This window comes from Ascaphus truei, chromosome 19, assembly GCF_040206685.1.
Source record: "Ascaphus truei isolate aAscTru1 chromosome 19, aAscTru1.hap1, whole genome shotgun sequence".
Lineage (NCBI taxonomy): Eukaryota > Metazoa > Chordata > Amphibia > Anura > Ascaphidae > Ascaphus > Ascaphus truei.
The window spans coordinates 11,045,515-11,067,703 of record NC_134501.1 but is presented as its reverse complement, the minus strand read 5'-3'; the positions used below and the strand labels follow the sequence as shown (position 1 = coordinate 11,067,703).

The following is a 22,189-nucleotide window of genomic DNA, read 5'->3' as shown; positions in this document are numbered from 1 at the left end:
CTTACCCTCTACAAACGAAACGCCCGCGCCACGCCCTGTGCGCACACGCACCAGCGCGCACTATATTACAAGCCTAAGCAAGACTTCTGCAGGCAACACAAATAATTAATTGAATTGATATTCAGAGGTTTGTTAAACAGGCAACTCCACTTACCTGATTATTTTCCTTTTTAACACTGAAAACCCTTCCCGATATAAGCTGGTAACGTTTTGTCGGCCTCCCAGGTAAACACACCAATTTGACAGTTATTAAAAAAAAAACTCGATCCACCAGTTTTTCCACAGATGATGTGGACACAAAAGAAAAGAAGAATGTTTGCTATGCACCAAGACACACATCTCTGGATCTTAATACATACCGCAGCATCCATTGTATGTTAATCCCTGTGTGATGGGATCTGCTAAACGAAACCCACAATGGGGATCATTTACAAATGTTACAAAGTGGCGCATAGCCAATAATCAAAACAAATATGTTAGGAGCAATTAAAATAATGATGGGATTTTACTTTGCTTGTGAAGATAGGAGTTTGGGTGCTTTTTGATTGTGCTGCTAGGTTGTTAGAGATGTCAACCTCTAAGTACCCAAAACCAGTGAGATTTGGGGGTTCTGGGCCAAAACATGGAATTTATTGGAAAAGTGCACAATTTAATTGGTAAATCAAGAGCAAAGTCTATTGTATTGTATGTCTTTATTTATATAGCGCCAAAAGTGTACTCAGCGCTTCACAAAGAATACAGTACAAGACATTAAAATGATACATTAAGTGCAGCAAAATCAGAGAATAGGAAAGGAAATCCCTGCCCCGAAGAGCTTACAATCTAAGAGGTATGATGGGAGACTTCCAGATACAGCAGATGAGGGAAGAAGTGCTGTATATGGCAGTGCTTGGCCACAATGGGTGGTAGGATTGGCTGAGTGTGGGACAGTAGCCATGAGTGCAGGCTATTGGGATGCTTGATTTGTGGGGCGAGTTTTTAAGGTTAGTCTGTATTAAAGAAGATGGTTAACACCATTTACAGGGGACGAGATGTCAGGGAGGCGTGGGTGAAATCAGGTGTGTATGTCTGGCTTAGGGGAGATCCCCAGCAGCACTATAAGGGGTTAGTCTCATGGCTGCGAAAACCAGGACAAAAATACTGCACCAATTTCATCAGCGACATAAGTCCCATTGGTTTCAATTGGAAAACTGTTCCTTGGTGAGTTTAGTGCAATTTTTTTGCTCTAGTTTTGCAGCTAAGAAAGTTTGATAAATGACCCTCAATGAGACTGCAAGTTCTAAAAATCAATGAAACAGTCTCCAAATCAGTGGGGTCTGTCTCCCAGCAGATTGCCGGGGGAGAGTGTGGAGACCCTGCAAAGGTCTCTTATCTCCTCCTGCAGTGTCGCCCTCCTCCTGCATTAGTCAAATAACGCCCGCGACAGGTTACCATGACAACGAGACGTCACACGGTGTCCCCTTTGTCATGGAAACGCGTCCCCCACATGACATCGGGACGCAGTGTCTATGCCTAGCTCCCTTGTCTATTTCAGCGCTGGTTCCTGTCCCTGCCCCTGTTTGGATTCCCTTGGTTTGAACTTGTGTACTGCTTTGGATTTGACTACTCTACCTTCTCCTGCCCTTGAACCTTGGCTTACGGACATCACTACGCTGCTTTCTCCAACCCTTGAACCCTGGCTTACGGACATCACTACGCTGCTCTCTCCAACCCTTGAACTCTGGCACACGGACATTACTCTCCGATCTCTGGCACCCCGGACTCAGCAAGTATACGTTAACCCTTTCTGACCTGGCCCGGCAACGCATTACCACACTCCGGGCACGCCCTCACTGGTGTGGGTGCGTGTTATACGCTTACCCACCTCAGTACTGGGGACTGGCCAGGTCTGAGGGTATACAGGCGTTACAGTAATTAATTGGGAACCAGGAGGTTCCGGTTGTTTGAAAGGACTACTTGTGTCAGAGCCAAAATACGATGTCACTATTTTTGACCCAACAGCGGGCCTTTCCGATAATATACTCTTAAAATGACTCAACACTCCATGTTTAGTTGTGTGGGGGAAATCCCGAGATAAAACTGTATCCCTTCAATGTTATCAAAGCTTGTAAAGCAGAAAGGCTACCTGTATTGTATGTAACACACCAGGGGTGCGCAAACTTTTCCCTGTGCGCAGCCCTGCTTGCTCTCCTCGGCGCCTCACGGTCCCCCCCCCCCGCTCGACCCCAGCTTCAAATGACACGCAGGGTCATGTGACGTCGCTATGGTAACGTGACCCCACGGCATCATTTGACGCCAGGTTACCAGGATGACGCGTTGCGGGATATAACATATAACGGGATATATATAACGTCATTGTGTTATAGAGGCCTCGCTCGGACCCCTGGCATTTCATTTAAATGCCTGGGGCGAGAGCGCGGGACCTCTATAACTGTTGCGCCCCGCCCAGAAAATCTAGCGCCCCCCAGTTTGGGCACCCCTGCCTTAGGATGTAGCATATGTATTTTGTGAATGGGACTGTTACATTAGTTTTAATGCAGCTGTCCCCTTTTGGCCGCCGTCCCCCCCTCCCCCAGAAAATGGCGCGCCCCCCAGTTTGCGCACCGCTGTAATATGCAGCAATGAGGAGCAGTACACAAACCCGAAATAAATGGACGGGAGATTATGGCCAAATAAATAATGTGGGTGATTATTTCAGTGTAAACATTGCTGTAATTTGAGGTCACTTTCCCAGTAGTACTCCAGATGGCATAATTAACTATATAAATATATAATACTGTGGGGCTGAGTTGTGAGCTCGCTAAGCTTGTGTATGTCTAATTGATTATATCAATGTCTCATTGTCTGCAGAGGGCAGCACAATTAATTACAGAAAGCACAATACAACTGTTTTATGTGGCTACTTCTAGTACTTTCATTGCACAATTTTGCAGCAGGTAGACCTGCTAAATACCGGTTTCCCTCTGATTGATGGGGTGTAAACAAATGGGGAATTATTATTAATGTTGGCATATGTTCAGAGCAACATGCTTTCATTTATACAACAGGGTAATAGGTGAAGCAACCTCTTTGTAAAGCACTTTCTGTTGTCCTTATATTTTAATTTTATTAAACACGCTTTATAACAAACACTTCAACTTCGCAAGCGAAAGCATTTTGAGAAAAGACGTGGGATCCTCAGCGGGGTGAGGGGGATTCATTTAGGAGCCGGTAGTGACGCGAGACATCGGGATCCGACTTCCCGCAGTCAAGTCTCCAACAAAAACAATAACAAACTGCGACAAGCCAAATCGGGACGCGAGAAAAAGACGGCGACGCGCATATTCAGGCCGCGATTATACCAGAAATCGTGCACGATAGCGCGCAGCTTAAAAACAATAAAATTCAATGAAAGTGCACATACCAATCGCAACGGTAGCGCTGCGACGTGCTGCCAAGCTTCTGTCTCTTGAAGAGATTTGAGATTTGTTTTTCACATGCAATGGCCAATCACAGTGCATCTTAAACAAACCAATCACACACACATGTATATACTGTATATATACCGCAGCAAGGGATTCTGGGAAATTACATGCAAATGGACACACCATGTGTCACCTTTTGCCTGCAATCCATTTTTACATGAACCCTTATAAGCAAATGCTCTGTTCACACAGCTTTTAAGCACAGCATGGGATTAGATGCAAAGCCAGTTAAACCACTCATAGACAGCTATTTCAACCTTTATGGGTCTCAGTATGCGTTTGCTGCAGTGGAAGCACTGGATGCTGGGTGATAATGGTGAAAGGCTGGGGTGCAGACCTGTCTAAGACATGTGAATGTGCTCACAAGTGATATTCTTTATTGGCTATCTGCTAACGGTGGAGGTTTTTTGTCGCCTTTATCACCCACCATAACTTAAAATGTGTATGGTGTACACACACAGACACACACCCTCACTATCTGGCCATGTCTCCCTGCAGTAGCGCTACAAAATCGCTTCTGCGTGTGCACATGTAGCGCGCTACGATGACATCACCGAATCGCTCTGCAGCTTCTGGTATAATTGAGGCCTAAGCAGGAGGAGGCGGGAAGAAGCGGCCATTGGGAGTTGGGCAGTAGGCGTGCTACGGAAGAGGAGCGTCCTCCTGTCCTGCGTCAGCGCCATTAGTTTGTCAGCGTCCTGTCAGTACGGTCTGTGATGGTTGAGTCCATATAGAAGTAACTCACCTAGGATTCAATCAGCAACGACGCTACAATCACACGAGGCAGCCGCTTGTTTTGTAGTGATATTTAGTCAGCTGCTCTGGGGATATATCGAGGAGAAGACATACTTCAGCGTAATAAAAGATCATTGACCAAAGCTAAAATGGCTTTGGACAGATTTCCCTCAAATCTCAGCAATAGCACAAGACTGAAAATAATAAAGTGTTTCTTATTTTGTGTGTCAATGTGGATAGAAGTTCTCTCGCACCCTTCCTGCCTTTGTATTTCCACTCTTGGAAAGTCTTCCCAATTCAATGTGGATGTGTTTATGGAATAAAACAGCTGCTTTCAGTCTCCCTGTTTCCTTGTGTGTTAAAAATTGTGTCTAAAACAAAATGTCTGTCATTCTGATTTTCTGGGGTTACCCGCTGCCCTCTGCCTTAGTTTGAATAATGAATCCATATGTAACTAATGAGATGAACTACTGTGGACCACCTAGCCTTTTGTATCTTGATATTCCCCAGAAGCAATACATTTTAAAGAATGCACCTGGTTATAGATTGTTATACAGTGTTACAAAGCAAAAGTTAAACAAAAGTACATCTGGGAAATAACTTTATTTTTAGACTAACAGCAACAGCTCAAGATCAATATGAATTAAAAGCATCTAAAAAATGTAGAAGAGATGATGTGTTTGCTAAAGGGGTTCATACCATTGTGGATAGCAAAGTAGTAAACAGCGGTGACACTGAATAAAACAATATTTCATTTTTTTTGTGTGCAATATAAGAGAGAAAATTCATATACACAAACAATACAGAAGAAGTACGGTGCCCGAAAAGAAAACATGATAAAAATGTAAGAGGCACCATTTCTTTGCACCGTTTTACAATTGGACAATTTAGAAGTAGACGCAGTAAGCACTGATACAAATGTGCTTCTACCAGTTCAATCAGGTCAATGCCCCATTACTGATTTAGTTTAATGGCCTCTGTCAGAGGGGATCAGTCTGCTTTTATAGGATACGATTGCTAACATTCCTGGGCCCCAAGTAAAACGTAGCAGGTCCTTTGGTGAAGGGATGTGCTGTGTTTGTGGTGAAGCATGATATACTTTGGGAACTACAAACCCTTATCAGAAATCAGAAATGGCCAATGCTGGGCCAGTAAAAGTTCAGAATTTGCAACAAACTAATGTGCACTTCTTGCCCCTTTATACCCCATTGTACAGTACAGTATTGCCCCTGTATACCCCATTGTACAGTATGTCCATCTTTTCCGTGTTTACTTGTATTTTTATTCTTGACGAATGCATCCTTTTCCGCATACTTCAGCATTAGCCCAGACCTTCTCTGAGTGATTGTCGTAGACTAAGCACTAATCCCGTCTTGGTGAATTGAAAAAAATGTCTCTACTTGTCTCTGAATCTAATTAAACTTGACATCAACTTTAACTTGTTATTTTAGCTTGTTCCTCACTAACATCTTGAGATCATAAATGAGCTGCTGTTCCACTCGGGCACACAATTTTTGTTTTAATATAAATGTTCTAAATTCAGAAACAAAATTTTAAAATGATAGGGGGTGTATCATGGATATATATATATATATATATATATATATATATATATATATATATATATATATATATATATATATGTGTGTGTGCAGCATGCATTGGCTTAAGGGTTGCTTGTGTAATATGAGCTTGAGACAAAAGGTGTGTGCTCATTTGCATGTCATTTCCCAGAATCCCTTGCTGCAGTGGAAGTCCTGTATGCTGGGGGATAATGGTGAAAGACAGGGGTGCAGACCTGTCTAAGACATGCAAATGAACATACAGTAATATTTACAGCTGCTATATATATATATATATATATTATTATTATTATTTTTTTAAATGAACACACTGTTTTTTTGTTGTTGTATTCCTCCAGATTATGGGTATTGGAGCACCCAGGCACCAACCTCTGCATAATGGGGAGTACCCTCATTGCATTCTATGTCATACTGTACTTATAGCAACACTTTTCTTCTTTCGTGTATGGAAAACCACGTTACTGCTATTTTTATGAAAAAGCCCTATTTTATGTTTGTGTCTAGCCTTTGGGCGGACGCCCTGTGAAGAAATGCTCACTTCCTTCCTTATACAACCGCGCTGAAATGTTGGTTTCGTACAAATGGGACTTCCTCACAGTGACAGCACAACACAGTTTAAAAATAGGATGAAGCAATATACAAAAAAAAGTTTGCCAGATCTTTCTTTTCATAGATGAGTCACTGAACAGTCGAGAGACAGGGACAAGGGAGATATTTATATACTTTAATCACAAGAGGGATGTTTGTGATGCATAGTTACGTAGCAAGTTTGAATGAAACTATGCAGAACTATGTATCAGGTACAGTGTCGCAACAATATGTAGCGAAGAATTTCCTAATCATTTGTTTTTATTACTGGATTTCTGGAAAGGTGATAGATTTTAGCCAAGTGCTTTGATTCATGTTCACAGCAACAACGCCAACATATGTTGAATCAAATAGTTCTCCAAAACTTAGTCCCACTATTGGTTCATGTTCTTTATTTACTTTTGGAGGGGATAAAAATATGGGTCTAGCCTCATTCTGGGGAGCCAATAAAATGCTGCAACATCATAAGTACCATAATAGCAGGGTCCCTGGAGCTCAAAATATAGTTCAGGAACCCCCTGCACCTTTCCCCCCACCCTCATTTCTGAATATGGGGGGGGAGGGGTTTTGTTGTTTTATTATGTAATACATTTTTTATAGAGTTCATCATCTAATACCAGCTTAGATATATAAATAACTCTGTGTGTGTTTTCTTTTTTTTAATTATTAATTGTTGTAGATTTTTCTTGTTGCAACCAAGGAGCGGCCACAACACAATGCAAGTCAATGCAATGGCCGTACTATAGTTTATATTACTAGAAAATGTATATTTTGGACAAAAAGGTTGGATCAAGGGGGTTACCGGCTGAGAGAGCCTAAGACTACATATTGGCTACCTATGCGTGTAATCCCGGGCAGCCGCACCTTCTGAAAATGATCATATATGTTGTTCAGGAAAGTAGTACGTTTTTCCATCGCACATATAACCCAACCTTGTTTTTAATAAGCGGGATTGATGGTATTTTATCCTGTTTCCATAAACGTGCTAAGGCGCACCGTGCTGCAGTAATGATAGAGTTATTAGCTTATTTTCCACTCGTGTAGTCTAGGAGTGGTTTGTTCAATAGAAACAACCACGGGTCTAGGGGACTATCCGAGCCTAGAATCTGTTGGATCCAGGATCTCACCCGCCTCTAGAGAACCTGCACCCGAGGACAAGACCACCACATATGTAGGAAAGAAGTCACCCCACCGCAACCTTTGGGACAAATGGGGGAGTAGACTGGAACAAACGTAGCAATATTTTCAGGAGTGTTGTACCAACGAGCCATAACTTTATAAGCATTCTCTCGAATAGTTGAGCAGATTGAGCTTCTGGCTACGGCCTCAAAAATATCCTCCCAATCATCGTCCTCCAGTTCCTCACCCAGATCATTTCCCCATTCATTTAAAATTAGTCTGGGGATCTTCAGCTGGCAGGGAAAATTGGCCGTACAATTTTGAAATCAACCTCTGGTGGGAGTCTGCCCCATAGGCATAGTCTCTCGAACAATGAAATAGGGCTGGTGGGCATAACTTTAGCATAGAAGGGCCTTAACTGGAGATAATGAAAAATCTCTCCCGACGGACCTCGGGAGTCACCTTAAGGTCGTGGCTAATGTCAAAAAGCCTGCTTATGTTTACTTGCCGCCAGATCGCGAAAGTCTGTTTGGTACAATGTTATTTTTAAGTGAAAGTTTTAAAGACCCCTCCGGGCATTGCATAGGGGCTGCAGTGCTATATACTCCTTACGGGGATCCACAAAGCTCTGCTGAAAGGTTTGGTTTTGTCATTAACAGAACAAATCCGTTCTGTCGCAGTTAGGCCTCCCAATCCTCTTACAGCCAGGCAGATGGCAGCCACGAGGACAGAGGATCAGAGAGAACAAGCTTTGGGGCTTCACTTATCCCCGGATCTGCTGAGAATGACGGACATAGAGCGCAGATCCAATCAGTGCTGTGTACAGGTTATAGATTAATCAGGGTGTGCTCCTGTACACAGCACCAGGTAGACAAACTGCGTCCCAGGTTATATGCTTGCTGTTCTTTAATGTAATGGGCTTGTAGTGCTTCTTTTGGGTTCCAATACAGAAGATATTAGAAGTTTGGAATTTGGACATGGTGTCCCCTCCAGCTGGCAAGGCACAGGCGGATTATTGAGGCCTGTTTCTTGCCATTGTTTCCGGTCATGAGTTGAGTGCGCCTACTGGTCAAGCATGAACAATCGTAGGACAGCGGATGAGTAGTTTACTGAACCTGAACCTTTATTCTTCTGCAATGTACGTTCTCTGCTCGCTGCTGGTTCTGTCCTTCCAGCACCTGCTGAGGGAGCAGAGAAAGGAGAGGTTGGAGGGACCAGTTGACGATAAGAGGATGAAGAGAAGGAAGAAAAACGCATCTTCTGTCACCACAAGCCCGGCAGGGCTGAGGCACCATGGTGTGATGGTGCCCCCTGTGCCGCAGGTGAGACAATATCTTTCTATCATTCCGACAGGAACAAAGGTACTAATCAAAATAAAATGGTAATGCGATATTTCAGCAATGGGTTTTTAAAGTTTAAAAGATTTTGAAAATGCCAATTTTCGGTAGTATTTAATTGTGACAAAAAAATATGCCCGTCGATTGCTTTCATATTAGCCTCTGTAAACCCCGCGCCCCCTGCAGTCAGTCTCGCGCCCCCCAGTTTGCGCACCGCTGCAGTATACAGTACGTGTTCTTATATATAATTAAAATTTGCTTCCTAAATCCCCATACATTTCTATTGGGCTCATTGAAGCATTGCATGCATTTCTAGGTAGTTGATCATTTACTTCCATACCATTTAGCAGGCGTATCTACTCGCCCACCTTCCTAACACTGGCAGAGAACATGGCATTGCTACTTTAAAGCAGCAAAACATGAAATATATGTATTTAAAATATATATCAGCTCTGTAGTATTAGATAATAGTGACTGTTTTTTCAAAGCACCCTTTAATTTCTATAGCAGGTTTAGCACCACCTCCCCAGCAGTGCAAGATCTTTGCAACACTTTCCTGTTTGTGATCATTTCTTGCCAATATTCCCAGCAGTTTGAACTGTAACAATAGATAATGTTACCTTAGTACAATCAGGATACATTGTAGCTGCTGAGTTACACTGGAAGCTGGATTGAAACTGAAAGATGGCTATTATGTTAGGCACACAATCAGGATTTTTACAGATTTATAACCAAACGATTGCCAGTTTAGGTAAGAATGTAGAATGATACATTGTCACATACTTTACATATTAAAGAAAACAAACGTGAGAACGTAGTATTGCTGCTTTAGCGTCTGGGTGGAAAAAACCCAAAGCACTGCCCTGACAGAACCTGGCATCACTCTCCAAAACATTTCTCAGCTTAATCATAGCTTTTTTTGCCCCAGGTTCCTTTGCTGCCCGCACACACCCTCCCACCCACACAGACTCCTGATTCTGTATTTTGTGTCTTCAAAGCATGGGATGTTTAGCATACTAATCTCACATTACTGTGCTAATAGCTTATTAGCAGACTTGTATAAATCACTGTCATTATGTAAAACCCAAACCGATTCTATTAGTGTCAGGAGAGCTGCCAATGTTACGTTTCCCTGCGGGGAGATGTAAGAAGTGTCAGGGGAGCAGGAACGAAGGGCTGTGGAGGCAGAGGGGATATATGGCCACACTTGCAAATGAAAAGAAACTGTAGTTTCAGAAACATTTTACCCAAAAACCCAACAATTTAATTAAATCCCAGAGATGCCAGCAACACGGAATAATTAAACCCCCAAATTATTATGGAATGGTCTTTACCAGGGCACCAGTTTGTGTCTTTATACCACTAGTGCACCTGGTATACACCTGCCCAACTCTTGCGTTCTGCTCACGGCTGTCTTCTGTCTACCCCCCCCCCCCCCCCCCATTTTTTTAAAATCTAAAGCCCCCTCCCAGTCACTGGCCCACACCTCTGAAATGCTTTCCCCCTCAATATTACACTAGCACCCTTGCTCTCTCCTCCATAAGGTCCATCTTAATAGTTAATACACACCTCTTTAATTAAGCATATGGGTGGCTCCTTTGGCTGACACTATACATCTCATATACATTTACCATGACCCCTTGCAGACACGCTATGCACCATCCAGACTCTTGTGTTCTGCTCAAGGATGTATTCTTTCTACCCCCTTTGTATATAAAGCCCTCTCCCGCCTTAAACCTTTTTCACTAACTGCTCCACACCTCTGGAATGCCCTTCCCCTCAGTACCCGACTAGCACCCTCTCTATCCACCTTTAAGACCCAACTTAAGACACACTTGCTTAAAGAAGCATACGAATAGCACTGTGGATATTCTGAACACATGATACATAAAGCTTGGCCCCCTGCAGACGCACTTACCAGAACTCCCTCCTACTGTCTCTGTACGTTCTCCCTACCTACCAATTAGACTGTAAGCTCCTCGGGGCAGGGACTCCTCTTCCTTAATGTTACTTTTATGTCTGAAGCACTTATTCCCATGATCTGTTATTTATATTATCTGTTATTTATTTGATTACCACATGTATTACTACTGTGAAGCGCTATGTACATTAAGGGCGCTATATAAATAAAGACATACAATACAATACACTTACCAGAACACCCTCCTGTCCAAGTTCTCCTACTTACCACTTAGATTGTAAGCTCCTCGGGGCAGGGACTCCTTTTCCTAGTGTTACTTTTATACCTGAAGCGCTTATCCCCATTATGTGTTATATTATTATGTCACGTGTATTACTGCGCTGAAGCGCTGGGTACCTGGATGGCGCTACACAAATAAAGATATACATACAGGACGAGGGATTCCCGTTTTTGTTTTACTTGGTGTTTTGGAGGTTTCTGAATTTATAAAAGAAAATCAGTGTTTAGAAGCGTTTTTAAAAAGAGAAAAAAAGGGACACCTTTGAAATCAGCGCAGTGCTTTTTCCGCCTGTTTCCATACTTCCCAAGTACGGCCTTTGTTTCCTATATGTGTCTGTGCTGCTACTGTACAAGAGGAGGAACGCAATAGGCGAGTATGCTTCCCTTACGTTTTTTATTGGTTACACCCGGAAGTGCTCGGTCGGTAATGTTTTTCTGTTAAAACCTAAATCTCGATTTATAAACATAGAAACGGACGCAGATAAGGATCACTTGGGCAACCCTCTCTGCTGTGCGTCTGCAAGCGTAACGCACAGAAAGTTAGGCTGCGGTCCTAGTAACTGTCTGTGCGCACGGCGCAGCGTGCGCTGTGCGTATAAGCACCGCCCCTCAATGGGGAAGGCCCAGTAGTCACCTTCCCGCTGAAGGTGCAGCCTCAATGAAATTGAGTTGAAACCTTGTGACGGAGGCGTGGCCACGCCCCCACCGGCAGTTCACCCAATGAGGGCGAACCAGCCGCGTGACGTGATGGCCACGCCCCTGAAAATCCCCGACCACGCCCCCTCCCGTCGCAAGCTCCCTCTCTCCCCTCAGACCGCAGATCGCGGTTAGCGCTGTGCACGTGACACCCCCCCACCCCCGCCGGGCGCGCGTGTCACACTCATGACTGGGACCACAGCCTTATGCTTGACGTACTGCGATTATATTTTGCAGTTGCTGCTGCTGCAGCTTCACCAAATGTAAAAAAATAAATAAAGTTTGCTAATAATTCAGGCTGAACGGTAAAATAAAAACCCCAGGCAGGTGCAGACTTTAATAACACACGTACATGCTCACTTAACTCTCTGACACTCCCTAAATCACAAGATCACAGAAGGCACAATGGGTGTAAGGTGTTTTGATACATTGATGCGGCACTGATTAAAAGCCCCGCCAACTGCTAATTTACCCAGAACATTGACTTGATATTAGCATCATCTGAATGTCTGGGACTTTGTTAAATTACCTCAAAAAGCATCGTGGCCTTATGTACCAACATATATTTTTTACATTTATGTTGCGTCAAAAAAGTTAGCTTTAAAAAGTAATACAACCCTTCCTACAATATGTGCCGCATGTATGAAGCTTGTATGGGACTTCATACGACGCATTTGTCGTTTGAAATGTTTTTTTTTTTAAATATATCCCTCATGTTGATACAATTTAAATAACAGAATGAGATGTATTTAAATATAATGAGTGTAATATTTATAATGGCCATACTGTGAAAATACATTGTATTAACCTACATGATAAACCATCTCAGCTGTGTCAAATACATGTTTTTGTTGATAACACCGAAATGAGTTTGCTGTGTAACACTATTAACGGGGTTTCCAGCATCTATACCAGTGGTCCCCAACGCCAGTCCTAAAACACCCCCCACGGGTCAGATTTTAAGGATGTCACTGCCCCAGCACAGGTGGTGCAGTTAAATAACCTCACCTGTTGGGGGTTACTCAGGACTGGGGTTGGGAGCCAATGATCTATGTCAAGTTAAACCTGGCAGATGATTTTGACACAGTTTAGAGAACTTTACGTTAGATGACACTAACTGGAGTTGAAAGTAAGAAGAGAGTTTATTTTCCACCCCAATAAGGAATAAAGAAAGTATATGTATTATACAGTCTATATACAAGGGTGATCAGACCTGCCTGAGCATGCAGTAGTGCCCAAAGCAGACTGTTGATACATCAGGTGGGGGGTTACCTTCAGGGCGGGATACCTACAGCTGGCAGGATGTGTCCTTAGCCAGACTTGTGTGCTTTCTGCAAACACAGAGCGTGTGTCTGCCTCTGTAACAGGATCCCCTCTTAGGCCCAGGGTTATAAAGGCTGCAGCCTAATTACCTGAGCTGTCAGGTAGCTGTGCTCTGACTTCTCAGCAGCTCAGGTGTGGGGAAAAAGCAGGACTGGTTCACCGCTACAGGTATGTTGTGAAGTTCTGACTGGCGCTCAGAAATATCTTTTTTTTTTTAGTACATACCATTCACATCTGTCAAGTGCAGTCCACCTGTGTGCCAAAACAAATGGGAAAATAATCCTTTTTGGTGCAGTTGGAGAAAGGAGTTTAGTACACAATTGCAATTGAAATTGAGTTTGACGTTCCACTTGTAAGCTAAAAAAACCTGTTTGCATTGCTTAGTACATAAGCCCCATCTACTGTAGCACTGACTGTACATTATAAGCCTCTTTTTGCATCAAGTTAATTATAAAACAACTGAATACATCATCTTATTATCATTGGGTATTTATTATTTGACATGATGCTGTATGTTCAGAATAAACAAGATTCTATAGCACTTAAAGCTCCGGCTCCCTAATATAACCTTATGGCTTCTGAAAGACCCCATACCTCTTACCCATCTCTTCCCTGCTTCCTCCTGTCTGCTGCAAGACTAGGTTATTAGGAGTACACATTAATATACTTATTCTAATTCCCTCAGTAAATGTGTTCTCGTGCACTCCTGACACTCCTTTATTTTGCCTGAAGTGAATTTGTTCAAAAGTGGCACCTTCGCCTGAAGCACAAGGTTCCTGCTACCGAGTCCCACGGTGCTTGTTTTGAACCCTCTCAGGTTCACAGTCCATTATCTTCATTAGAATGCCAATCCATGGGTTGGGCCACGCGGCTATAACCGAGACGCAGAGTAATCGGCAGATAGCCCTGTGTCACGAACTAAGAGGTCTTTATGACTTGGTGGTCCAAACCTTTGCATTGGGCTAGCGTGAGATGGCTTTGTGAAGATACACACGTCCGGTATCTTTTCTATAGTTTTTTTTCTTTCTAGTTCAAGATGGCATAATGGGCCATGTTTACTAAGCCGTCTTCTGCCATTAAAGACGATCCAGCACTGGAATACACCGTGCAGGCCATTGACTTGAATAAGCTGTAATGTGTCTTCCGTGATGGAAGGGGTCTTATAGCATAAGAAACAAAAAATCTGTTTATGAGCTCTAAAGGACACAATAACAGCAAACAGCAAACAATGCCTAATCCATGATAATGTGAATTATAAACGGAGCATATACAGAGTTATACCATGCCTAGTAAGGAGGTAAGTGTAGGGGTGGAATCGGGTGCAGACCCGAACTGTCTGACAGTCAAACCAGTGGAGAGACAACCATCCACAGCAAATCTGCTGCAGCTGCAATGGATGCCCTGTTCCTAAAGCTATCCGGTATGGAGTATGCCATATACTCACCATTAGTACCGTACCCCTTGCCGCCTGGCTTCGCGGTGCACCTGACTTGGTGTTCAGGGTCCCTCCGTGGCGTCTCTCCGATCGGTGAAGCACAACAAAAATAGAATGATCAGAAGACCGTCCGCCCCTGACACAAACTAAAACTCACCAGCAAAATGTGATAACAAAAACCTTTATTGGACTACATAAACCGAATACTGATCCACAGACAAAAAAAAAAAGAAACCTCTTCCCACGCGTTTCAGAAAGAGCAGCTGTTGCTTGAAACGCGTGGGAGGAGGTTTCTTTTTCGTCTGTGGATCAGTATCAGTTTTATGTAGTCCAATAAAGATTTTTTTAATCACTTTTTGCTGGTGAGTTTTAGTTTGTGTCAGGGGCGGACAGTCTTCTGATCATTCTATTTTTGTTGTGCTTCACCGATCGGAGAGACGCCATGGAGGGACGCTGAACACCAAGTCAGGTGCACCGCTGGTCTTCTGATCATTCTATTTTTGTTGTGCTTCACCGATCGGAGAGACGCCATGGAGGGACGCTGAACACCAAGTCAGGTGCACCGCTGGTCTTCTGATCGTTCTATTTTTTTTTGTCTTATGGCAGAAGACTGCTCAATAAATAGACCCCAATGTTTATTGATGAGGTAATGGTCTTTCCATCTTTTGGTGGGAGATAGCTGTGCATTTAGTAGCGCAGTCCAGCGCCGTCTACCTTGCAAGAAGAACTGTGCATTTGATGGTTTGAGATATGGAGCGGATATGTGTTGTGACGCAGCTAAAATAATACTCCAAATGCAAATGGCTTTGTCTTTACTCTGATTTACTTTGCGTCAACGGATGTTAATAATGAAACTATGGTAGTGCCGATCAGGGCATTAGTGCACAGAAACTCCCATTAAAGCCCATGTGAGTTTATTCTCAGCATTATCACAGTTTGAATGAGAACCTCCCTATCAAGGAGTGTTGCTGCAAGGTAAGGAGGGGGACGCGAGCAGGCAGGGGGGCGCAGGCTGAAACTTTGCGCACCCCTGGACTATAACTGACAGTAGTGCTAATGCTTTGCAAAGAGATGTTCTCTCTATCAACTCCTATTCACAGTTCACCGTTAAAGTGAACATGGATTTAACAAGACGTTACTTAGGCCATACCTAAAGATGGCGTTCGCTCCATCCAGGCCCTGACATATGGGGGGTTAGGAGAGCTGTGGATTGGCTTTAACCTCAGGGAAGATAACATCTGCTACTGATTTTGATAACATGATGTTATGAGCCCTGAGTTAAGGGACCTGGGTCTTAGTTTTGTAGCTAGAGGTACTTTAACTCAGTCGCCAAATTAACTAAGCTTCGTTCGGGGTATGGAGCGTGATCTAGCGTTAACTGCCATTGACATGTATTGCAGTTAACAGACCGAGCTCTGACACCCCCTATCAGAACTTAGTGAATCCCCCCTCCCCCCAGTGAGAGTTAGCTGAGTTTCACCACACAGAAGATACATAGTAACTGGTGGGATAGCACAGCATGGAGGAGCTGGTGATTATTACACCTGATCCCATTATTAGGGTGTAGTCCCACTGCCTTCAATTGCAGCCCTGGGAAGTTTCCCATATTTCCCATGTGAGCCTGTCTGTCCTCTAATTAAGGCTGTGACTGCAGTTGCGTTTTGCTGGGTCTGGCTCCTTCCCTGGCTGTGTGACTCAGTGCCCATGTAATGTGTGTGTGAGTGTGTAGCCCCGCCTGGGACACCTTGCAGCTGTAGCATCCAGGAACTCTTTAATTCAGGTATGTGCTATCCAACGTAAAGAGTATCAGCCTGGGCTGCCCTGAGCTGTGAGTCACAAGGAGAAGACACACTGAGAGAAGGCAGCACAGCACAGCCTGGCACACTGCTCTGTGATACGGGGTAGGTGCCCTTTAAATATACACATGGGGGCACAGGCTTTCTTAGGGGGAGGTATGTGTTCCTGTATATGTCTTGGTTTCTCACAGGGAAGCCTGGTGTTTAACTTTTAAGGGGGAAGGTATGTGTCCCTGTTCCTTTCTTTTAGAGTGATCTGTGTCACTCATTTCTTGGGGGATGAAACCCTGGTTTAATCAGGGAGAGATATATCCCATTAATTGGGATAAGACATGTCTCTGGTGTGTCTTGGGGGGTCGTTCGTGCCTGTATGATTCAAGTGAAGGTACAGCATGTGTCCCTCATTTCTCATGTCTTCCTAGTTTGTTTTTGTTTTTTTAAACTGGGCTGTTTCTTTACAGCAGGCATTTGTTGCTGTTTTCCAGGGGAAGTTTCTCTGGTTTTGGCTGTGGGAGATATGGGTGCCCTTTTATTTGGAGGTGTGTGTGCCAGTGGGTTTTAAACCATTTCAGATCTGCTGAACCCTTTATGAATGTATTGCCACTCCGTTGAACCCCTTAAACATTGATCATGCCTTCACCGAACCCCAGGCCACGTATCTGTATGTAAAATAGCTATTGCTGTGGTAGGGGGTAGATGTATTTATTTTAAATAAAAGACATGTGTATATGTGTGTGTGTATATATATATATATATATATATATCTTTTTATTAAACAATTGGGTTAAAAAAAATAGTTTTTGTTGAGTAAAATGATGCTATTACCAAATGTTGTCAGGGAGCCTCCGCAGGGTTGGATGGAGACCGCTGCTCCTGGAGGAAAGTAATGTATTTGTCTCTAGTTGCTGAGGGAACAGAGAACTTACTGTATGTTTGAGGTTTCGCAGTGGTTGGTATATCTGGTATATGTGTTTCTCAGGGGGAAGTATGTGTAGCTCCTTTTTTAGGAGATGGGTGTTAATGGAATGAAGTAGCAAAGGAGGTGGGAGTAGGTTGTATAATACATTTTACTGGACCAACAGATAGTTGATACTGTATGTTACAAGCTTCCGAACCACACACACACTCACACTCACTATATAGTAGAGATGGTATCTCCTTACAATGGATAGAAGATGATGTGATCTATTGTGACATGGGGGAATGTTGGCAGTCTAGTGTGAAAATCCACTAAACAGCCATAAGAGACTATTCTATTATTGTGTAATGGAGATGAGACACAGGAATGCAACCAAACCGTGTATGTGTATTTACTGTACACACGCACATGGTGTGTGTGTGTGTGTGTGTGTGTGTCTGTGTGTGTCTGTGTATATGTGTGACATAGTAATGCAAACACAAGTGAATATATAAAAAAATGTATTAATATAACAAATCAAACTGTTACAATACAGTATATACAGCAATAAGATAAATTACATTACAATGTTATAATTTACTTTAGTTATTGTATTGTATGTCTTTATTTATATAGCGCCATTAATGTACATAGCGCTTCACAGTAGTAATTAAGTAGCATTAAGTTATAAAAGTATGTTGCATATTACAAATTGCATACAGATATCTCTATCTCTATCAACCCTCATCCTGCTGCTTAAATCTTGTGTTGCTGAGATGTCTTCTTCACATGATTCAGGCTCTCCCTTTTTGAGCCTTGTTACTGGAACCTGTTGGAGAAAGCGAACCTAACTTGTGTCCCAGCTCTCTGGGATTTCAATTCCAGTTTGGGGGTCTTGCTCTCTGAACCATTGATTTAAGATCTTAATCAGTTTCTTGGAAACAGTTTCTTCCATGCAGTACTGTAACTGAGGGAGAGGTCTCATTGAATTGTTAATCAAATCTTTGAAACATTGTTTGTTTCTTGCATAGTTAACAAAGGGAGAGGTCTCATTGAGGTGTTAATTGAATCTTTGTCTGAGTTTCACCTGGTATCCTAACATCTGTTCAGACAAAGGCATGTAAGATACAGACATATATATAAATATATATTCAATCAGATACTGTAAATACATAGAAACTGTCAGACTGTTGCAATATATAATCACCGTTTATGGCAAACATCTCCCCTAAGCCTGAACCCAGCCATACACACCTGATCTTACCCACGCCTCCCTGCCATCTCTTCCCCTGTAAATGGTGTTAACCATTTCATTTAACACTGACTAACCTTAAAACGTGCCCCACAAATCAAGCATCCCAAAAGCCTGCATTCATGGCTACTGTCCCACAGTCACTTATACCACCCATTGTGACCAAGCACTGCCATCTACAGCACTTATTCCCTCACCTGCTCTCTCTGTAAATTTCCACACAAACCTCTTAGATTGTAAACTCTTCGGGGCAGGGATTTCCTTTTGTCTGATTTTTGCTGCACTTATTGTATTATAATTCCCTGTACTGTATTCTTTGTGAAGCGCTGAGTACACTTTTGGCGCTATATAAATAAAGACTGCGCAGAAGGATGCATGCATTGCGCAGAAGAACGCATGCATTGCGCAGAAGGACGCATGCGCATCGATTCACTACCAAACACAAACAGGAAGACAAACCAAAAAGACAGAATCAGAAAGCGCGCTGAGAATCACTTTACAAATATGAGTTTATATAGTGGTCAGAGGACCTTTTTTTTTAACGGACAAAAAAAAGGTAATGGAGGAGTGGACCGTGAGATCCAAGTGCACAGCCGACGGGTGTGGGACCATGAACTCCATCAGCTGGAAGAAATCTTTATTCCTCCTGAGAAGAATAAAGGTTTGGTACAGCTGGTGGCGTTCGTGGTCCGAATCCACTGACATCTCTGCCCGTCGGCTGTGCACTCCCGATCTGCTCCTAAATGACCTTTTACACACACTGTAAGTTTCGGCAATTGTTCTAATTGTATTTTTATATTTTGTTGTCCTTTTTAGAGGACCTTTTTAACCACTATAAACCTATCTCTATATCTGATCACTCTGCCCCTGAAGGAACATCTGATGAATCCTTGTTAGAGAGGGTCTCTTGGGTGTAGTCAACCATCACTATTTAGGAAGAACTAGGAGCGCCTAACCGCTGGCTGCTGTGCCCCCAACCCCAGGATGCTGTGCCCCCAACCCCAGGATGCTGTGCCCCCACAAGCGATAGTCCTGGCTGCTGAGCCATAGATTTAACCCTGCGTGCAAGGCCAGTGTCTGCCTGACCTAAAGGGACAGGTCCCCGCCGATGTGGCTGCAGCACGGTACCCTAGTTCAACCGCACCAAAGGTCAGTCCTGCTATCCCTGGGGAGCCCATCCCAACATAAGTGTGCCCTTGTCAGTGGGAGAATCTGGGAGCCGGTTGTCAGGTGAAGTTATTACTGATATCACTTTATTACAACAAAAAGCCCCTGGCACGTGTATTAATCAGGCTTCCTCACACCAGTACAGGCCACACTGAATCCAAGGAAGTAGCTTGGGGTTTCAACAGCCACAACACCCACATTTAGGTGTGTATGTATGCATGTGTATACACACACACACACACACACACACACACACACACTATAGTACAGTATATCTGGATATGGAGAGGATGTGAGATAATGACAGGGGGAATACTGGCAGCCTAGTGTGAAAATTAACAACAGAGGACATTCTATTATTATGTAATAAAGTGTGTGTGTGTGTGTGTGTGTGTGTGTGTGTGTGTGTGTGTGTGTGTGTGTGTGTGTGTGTAATAAATATAATATCTATCTAGAATTCTGCCATGCATGAAGAGCCCAGTGTTGTAACTTGTCAACTATCTGTCTCATAAAAGGTATCATACTATCTACTCCCTCCTTTACTGCATGGAAGAAAGGCCCCATTCGGCTGCTCGCCCTTCTTGTAGACGTATAGTAGTTGGTGTTACAGGGGTACAGATCTAGCCAACGTTATCCTGTGGGTGCCAGTTTCAATGCATTTTCGTACGATTTGCAATTCAATACCATGGAGCTGCTGTGAGTTGGAAAAATTGCCTTACCGCGTGATCATGGGGATTCATGGGTGCAATAACATGGTCCACATTTATATGTCATATATCATGTGTCACTGGTTTATCAGAGCAGGGGGGGGTATATGTCCGTGGATTCGATGTTCCCCGATCACATGACTTTGAATGAAATATTAAAAAGCTGATGCTCGGGTTTCAGGTTTGCTGCAGACATTAGGAATGAGGCAGCAGAAGATGCTGTCTCCTGTGTGACAGCACAGCTGGGGAATGAGAGACAGAGACAGGTACAGCTTCTGTGTGTGGACCGTCATTTTATCTGCATGTAACATAACATTATGGGCTTTCTGTTCATAATCCCAGACAGATGAGCCCTGAGTTTGTGTATAGGAACCTAATGCATTTGCTGGTGGGATCTGGGCAAGGTAAATAAGGACAATTCTAAAGTTAGTCATTTAATTGCTGTTGGAACAATTGCCCCTTCATATTAATCCAACTAAGTATCACAGGGGAAATCGATTTTTAAGGCAGTTTTGGAGAAAAAGAGAGAATGTAACTTTTTTTTTTGGTTGCCTGTTTGCGTCAATGGAAATCTCCAACGTACGCACTAATATCTGCACCAGTTTGCTATTTGATATAGGAGAAGGTAACCGGTGCAGGTATTACAGCGGGATGTATCAAATCCGGGACCTATCCTGCTCCATTTTCTTCCTGTTTTATCTGCAGCAACTGAAATACGGCTGGTTTGAACCGGGAACTTCTGTAGGAAGTTTGCCAGAAAAGATCCTTCCAAAAATCGCAGCATTTGCACCAAAGCACACTTTTCTTTTGAGTTTATATATCTCTGCCTATATCTTAATCTTTTCCTCCCAAGGAAAGCCTGCAGGGCATCGATGTAATCGTACCTGCTGGGGATATCTGCAGAGCATCACTCCAGGTTGCATTTCTTGCTTTTTTTTGTTATAGAATTGGTGCTAGGGTTGCCAGGTGTCCAGTATTGAACCGGAATGTCCTGTATTTGGACACTCTGTCCAGTAAAAAATGAGAGGTAATACTGGACATGTATGTGTCCGGTATTTATTCTCTGAACATACTGAGTTGACCGGCTTGGGGGGGGGGGGGGGGGGGACGCGAGATTTCCCCAAGCATGGAGAGCAGGGCTGCTGCGAGGTGGCTCGGCAGCTTCCTCCATCCTGATTGGCTACATTACCCAGCAGGAGCCAATTAGGAGTAGGTGCCAGGGGGTGAGGCCAAAGTGAGAAGGAAACAGCATGGAGCAGTGAGAGGTGTGTGTGTCTCAAGCACGTCCCACCTTTCACCATTGTGTCCAGTATTTTTGGAGATGTCACCTGGCAACCCTAATTGAAGCAGAGGGTCTCCAGAGTGATTTCAGCTCCGGGGACCCCCTGCTACCCAAGATGGTTGCCTGTATCTTCTTCATGTAGCAAACGCCGAAGGGTCTATGTTGTTAACATAATGGTGACTTTAATAGTCCTGCATCTTGCTGGGCCAATAGGAAGCTGTGACGTCACCCCTCGCGGCTTCCTATTGGCCCGTGTGACGATAGACATGTATACATGAAGGAAATACCGGCGCCCCCTATGGAGGTAGGTATCTCGGGAAGCAGGGTGTCCCGGGGCTGCAATGAATGCTGTCCAGCTCTGGAGACCCCCTGCTTCAATCTTACAACTAAAAAATAAAAGCAAGAACTGCAACATGTGCGGAGTATCACTGAGCACAGTGCCTGCTGTACAGACCTGCTCACCGCTGTCCTACTGGACAGACCTTCGTGCACCACTTATTATTTTCATTATGGAAGAATTGCAGAGCATGTCTTGATGTGTCTGGAAAAGGAGTGGCCTTGTAGTTTAAAAGCACTGGCCTCTGAAGTGGTGACATCCGTCTACCAG

General features: G+C 43.6%; 1 protein-coding gene across 3 annotated transcripts in view; it reads left to right on the top strand.

The window, feature by feature from the left end:
* The first annotated feature begins 8,268 nt into the window (after positions 1-8,268).
* Positions 8,269-22,189, top strand: part of KIFC3 (kinesin family member C3) — a 51,955-nt gene continuing 38,034 nt past the window's right edge. The window contains exon 1 of one of the 3 annotated variants that reach the window (XM_075576527.1): positions 8,269-8,811. In XM_075576527.1, the coding sequence (XP_075432642.1) occupies positions 8,587-8,811 (225 nt within the window). In that variant the 5' untranslated portion in view covers positions 8,269-8,586. Of the gene's footprint in view, positions 8,812-16,251; positions 16,382-22,189 lie in introns of those variants that run through there. The other 2 variants (XM_075576528.1, XM_075576532.1) reach the window with 2 other exon arrangements.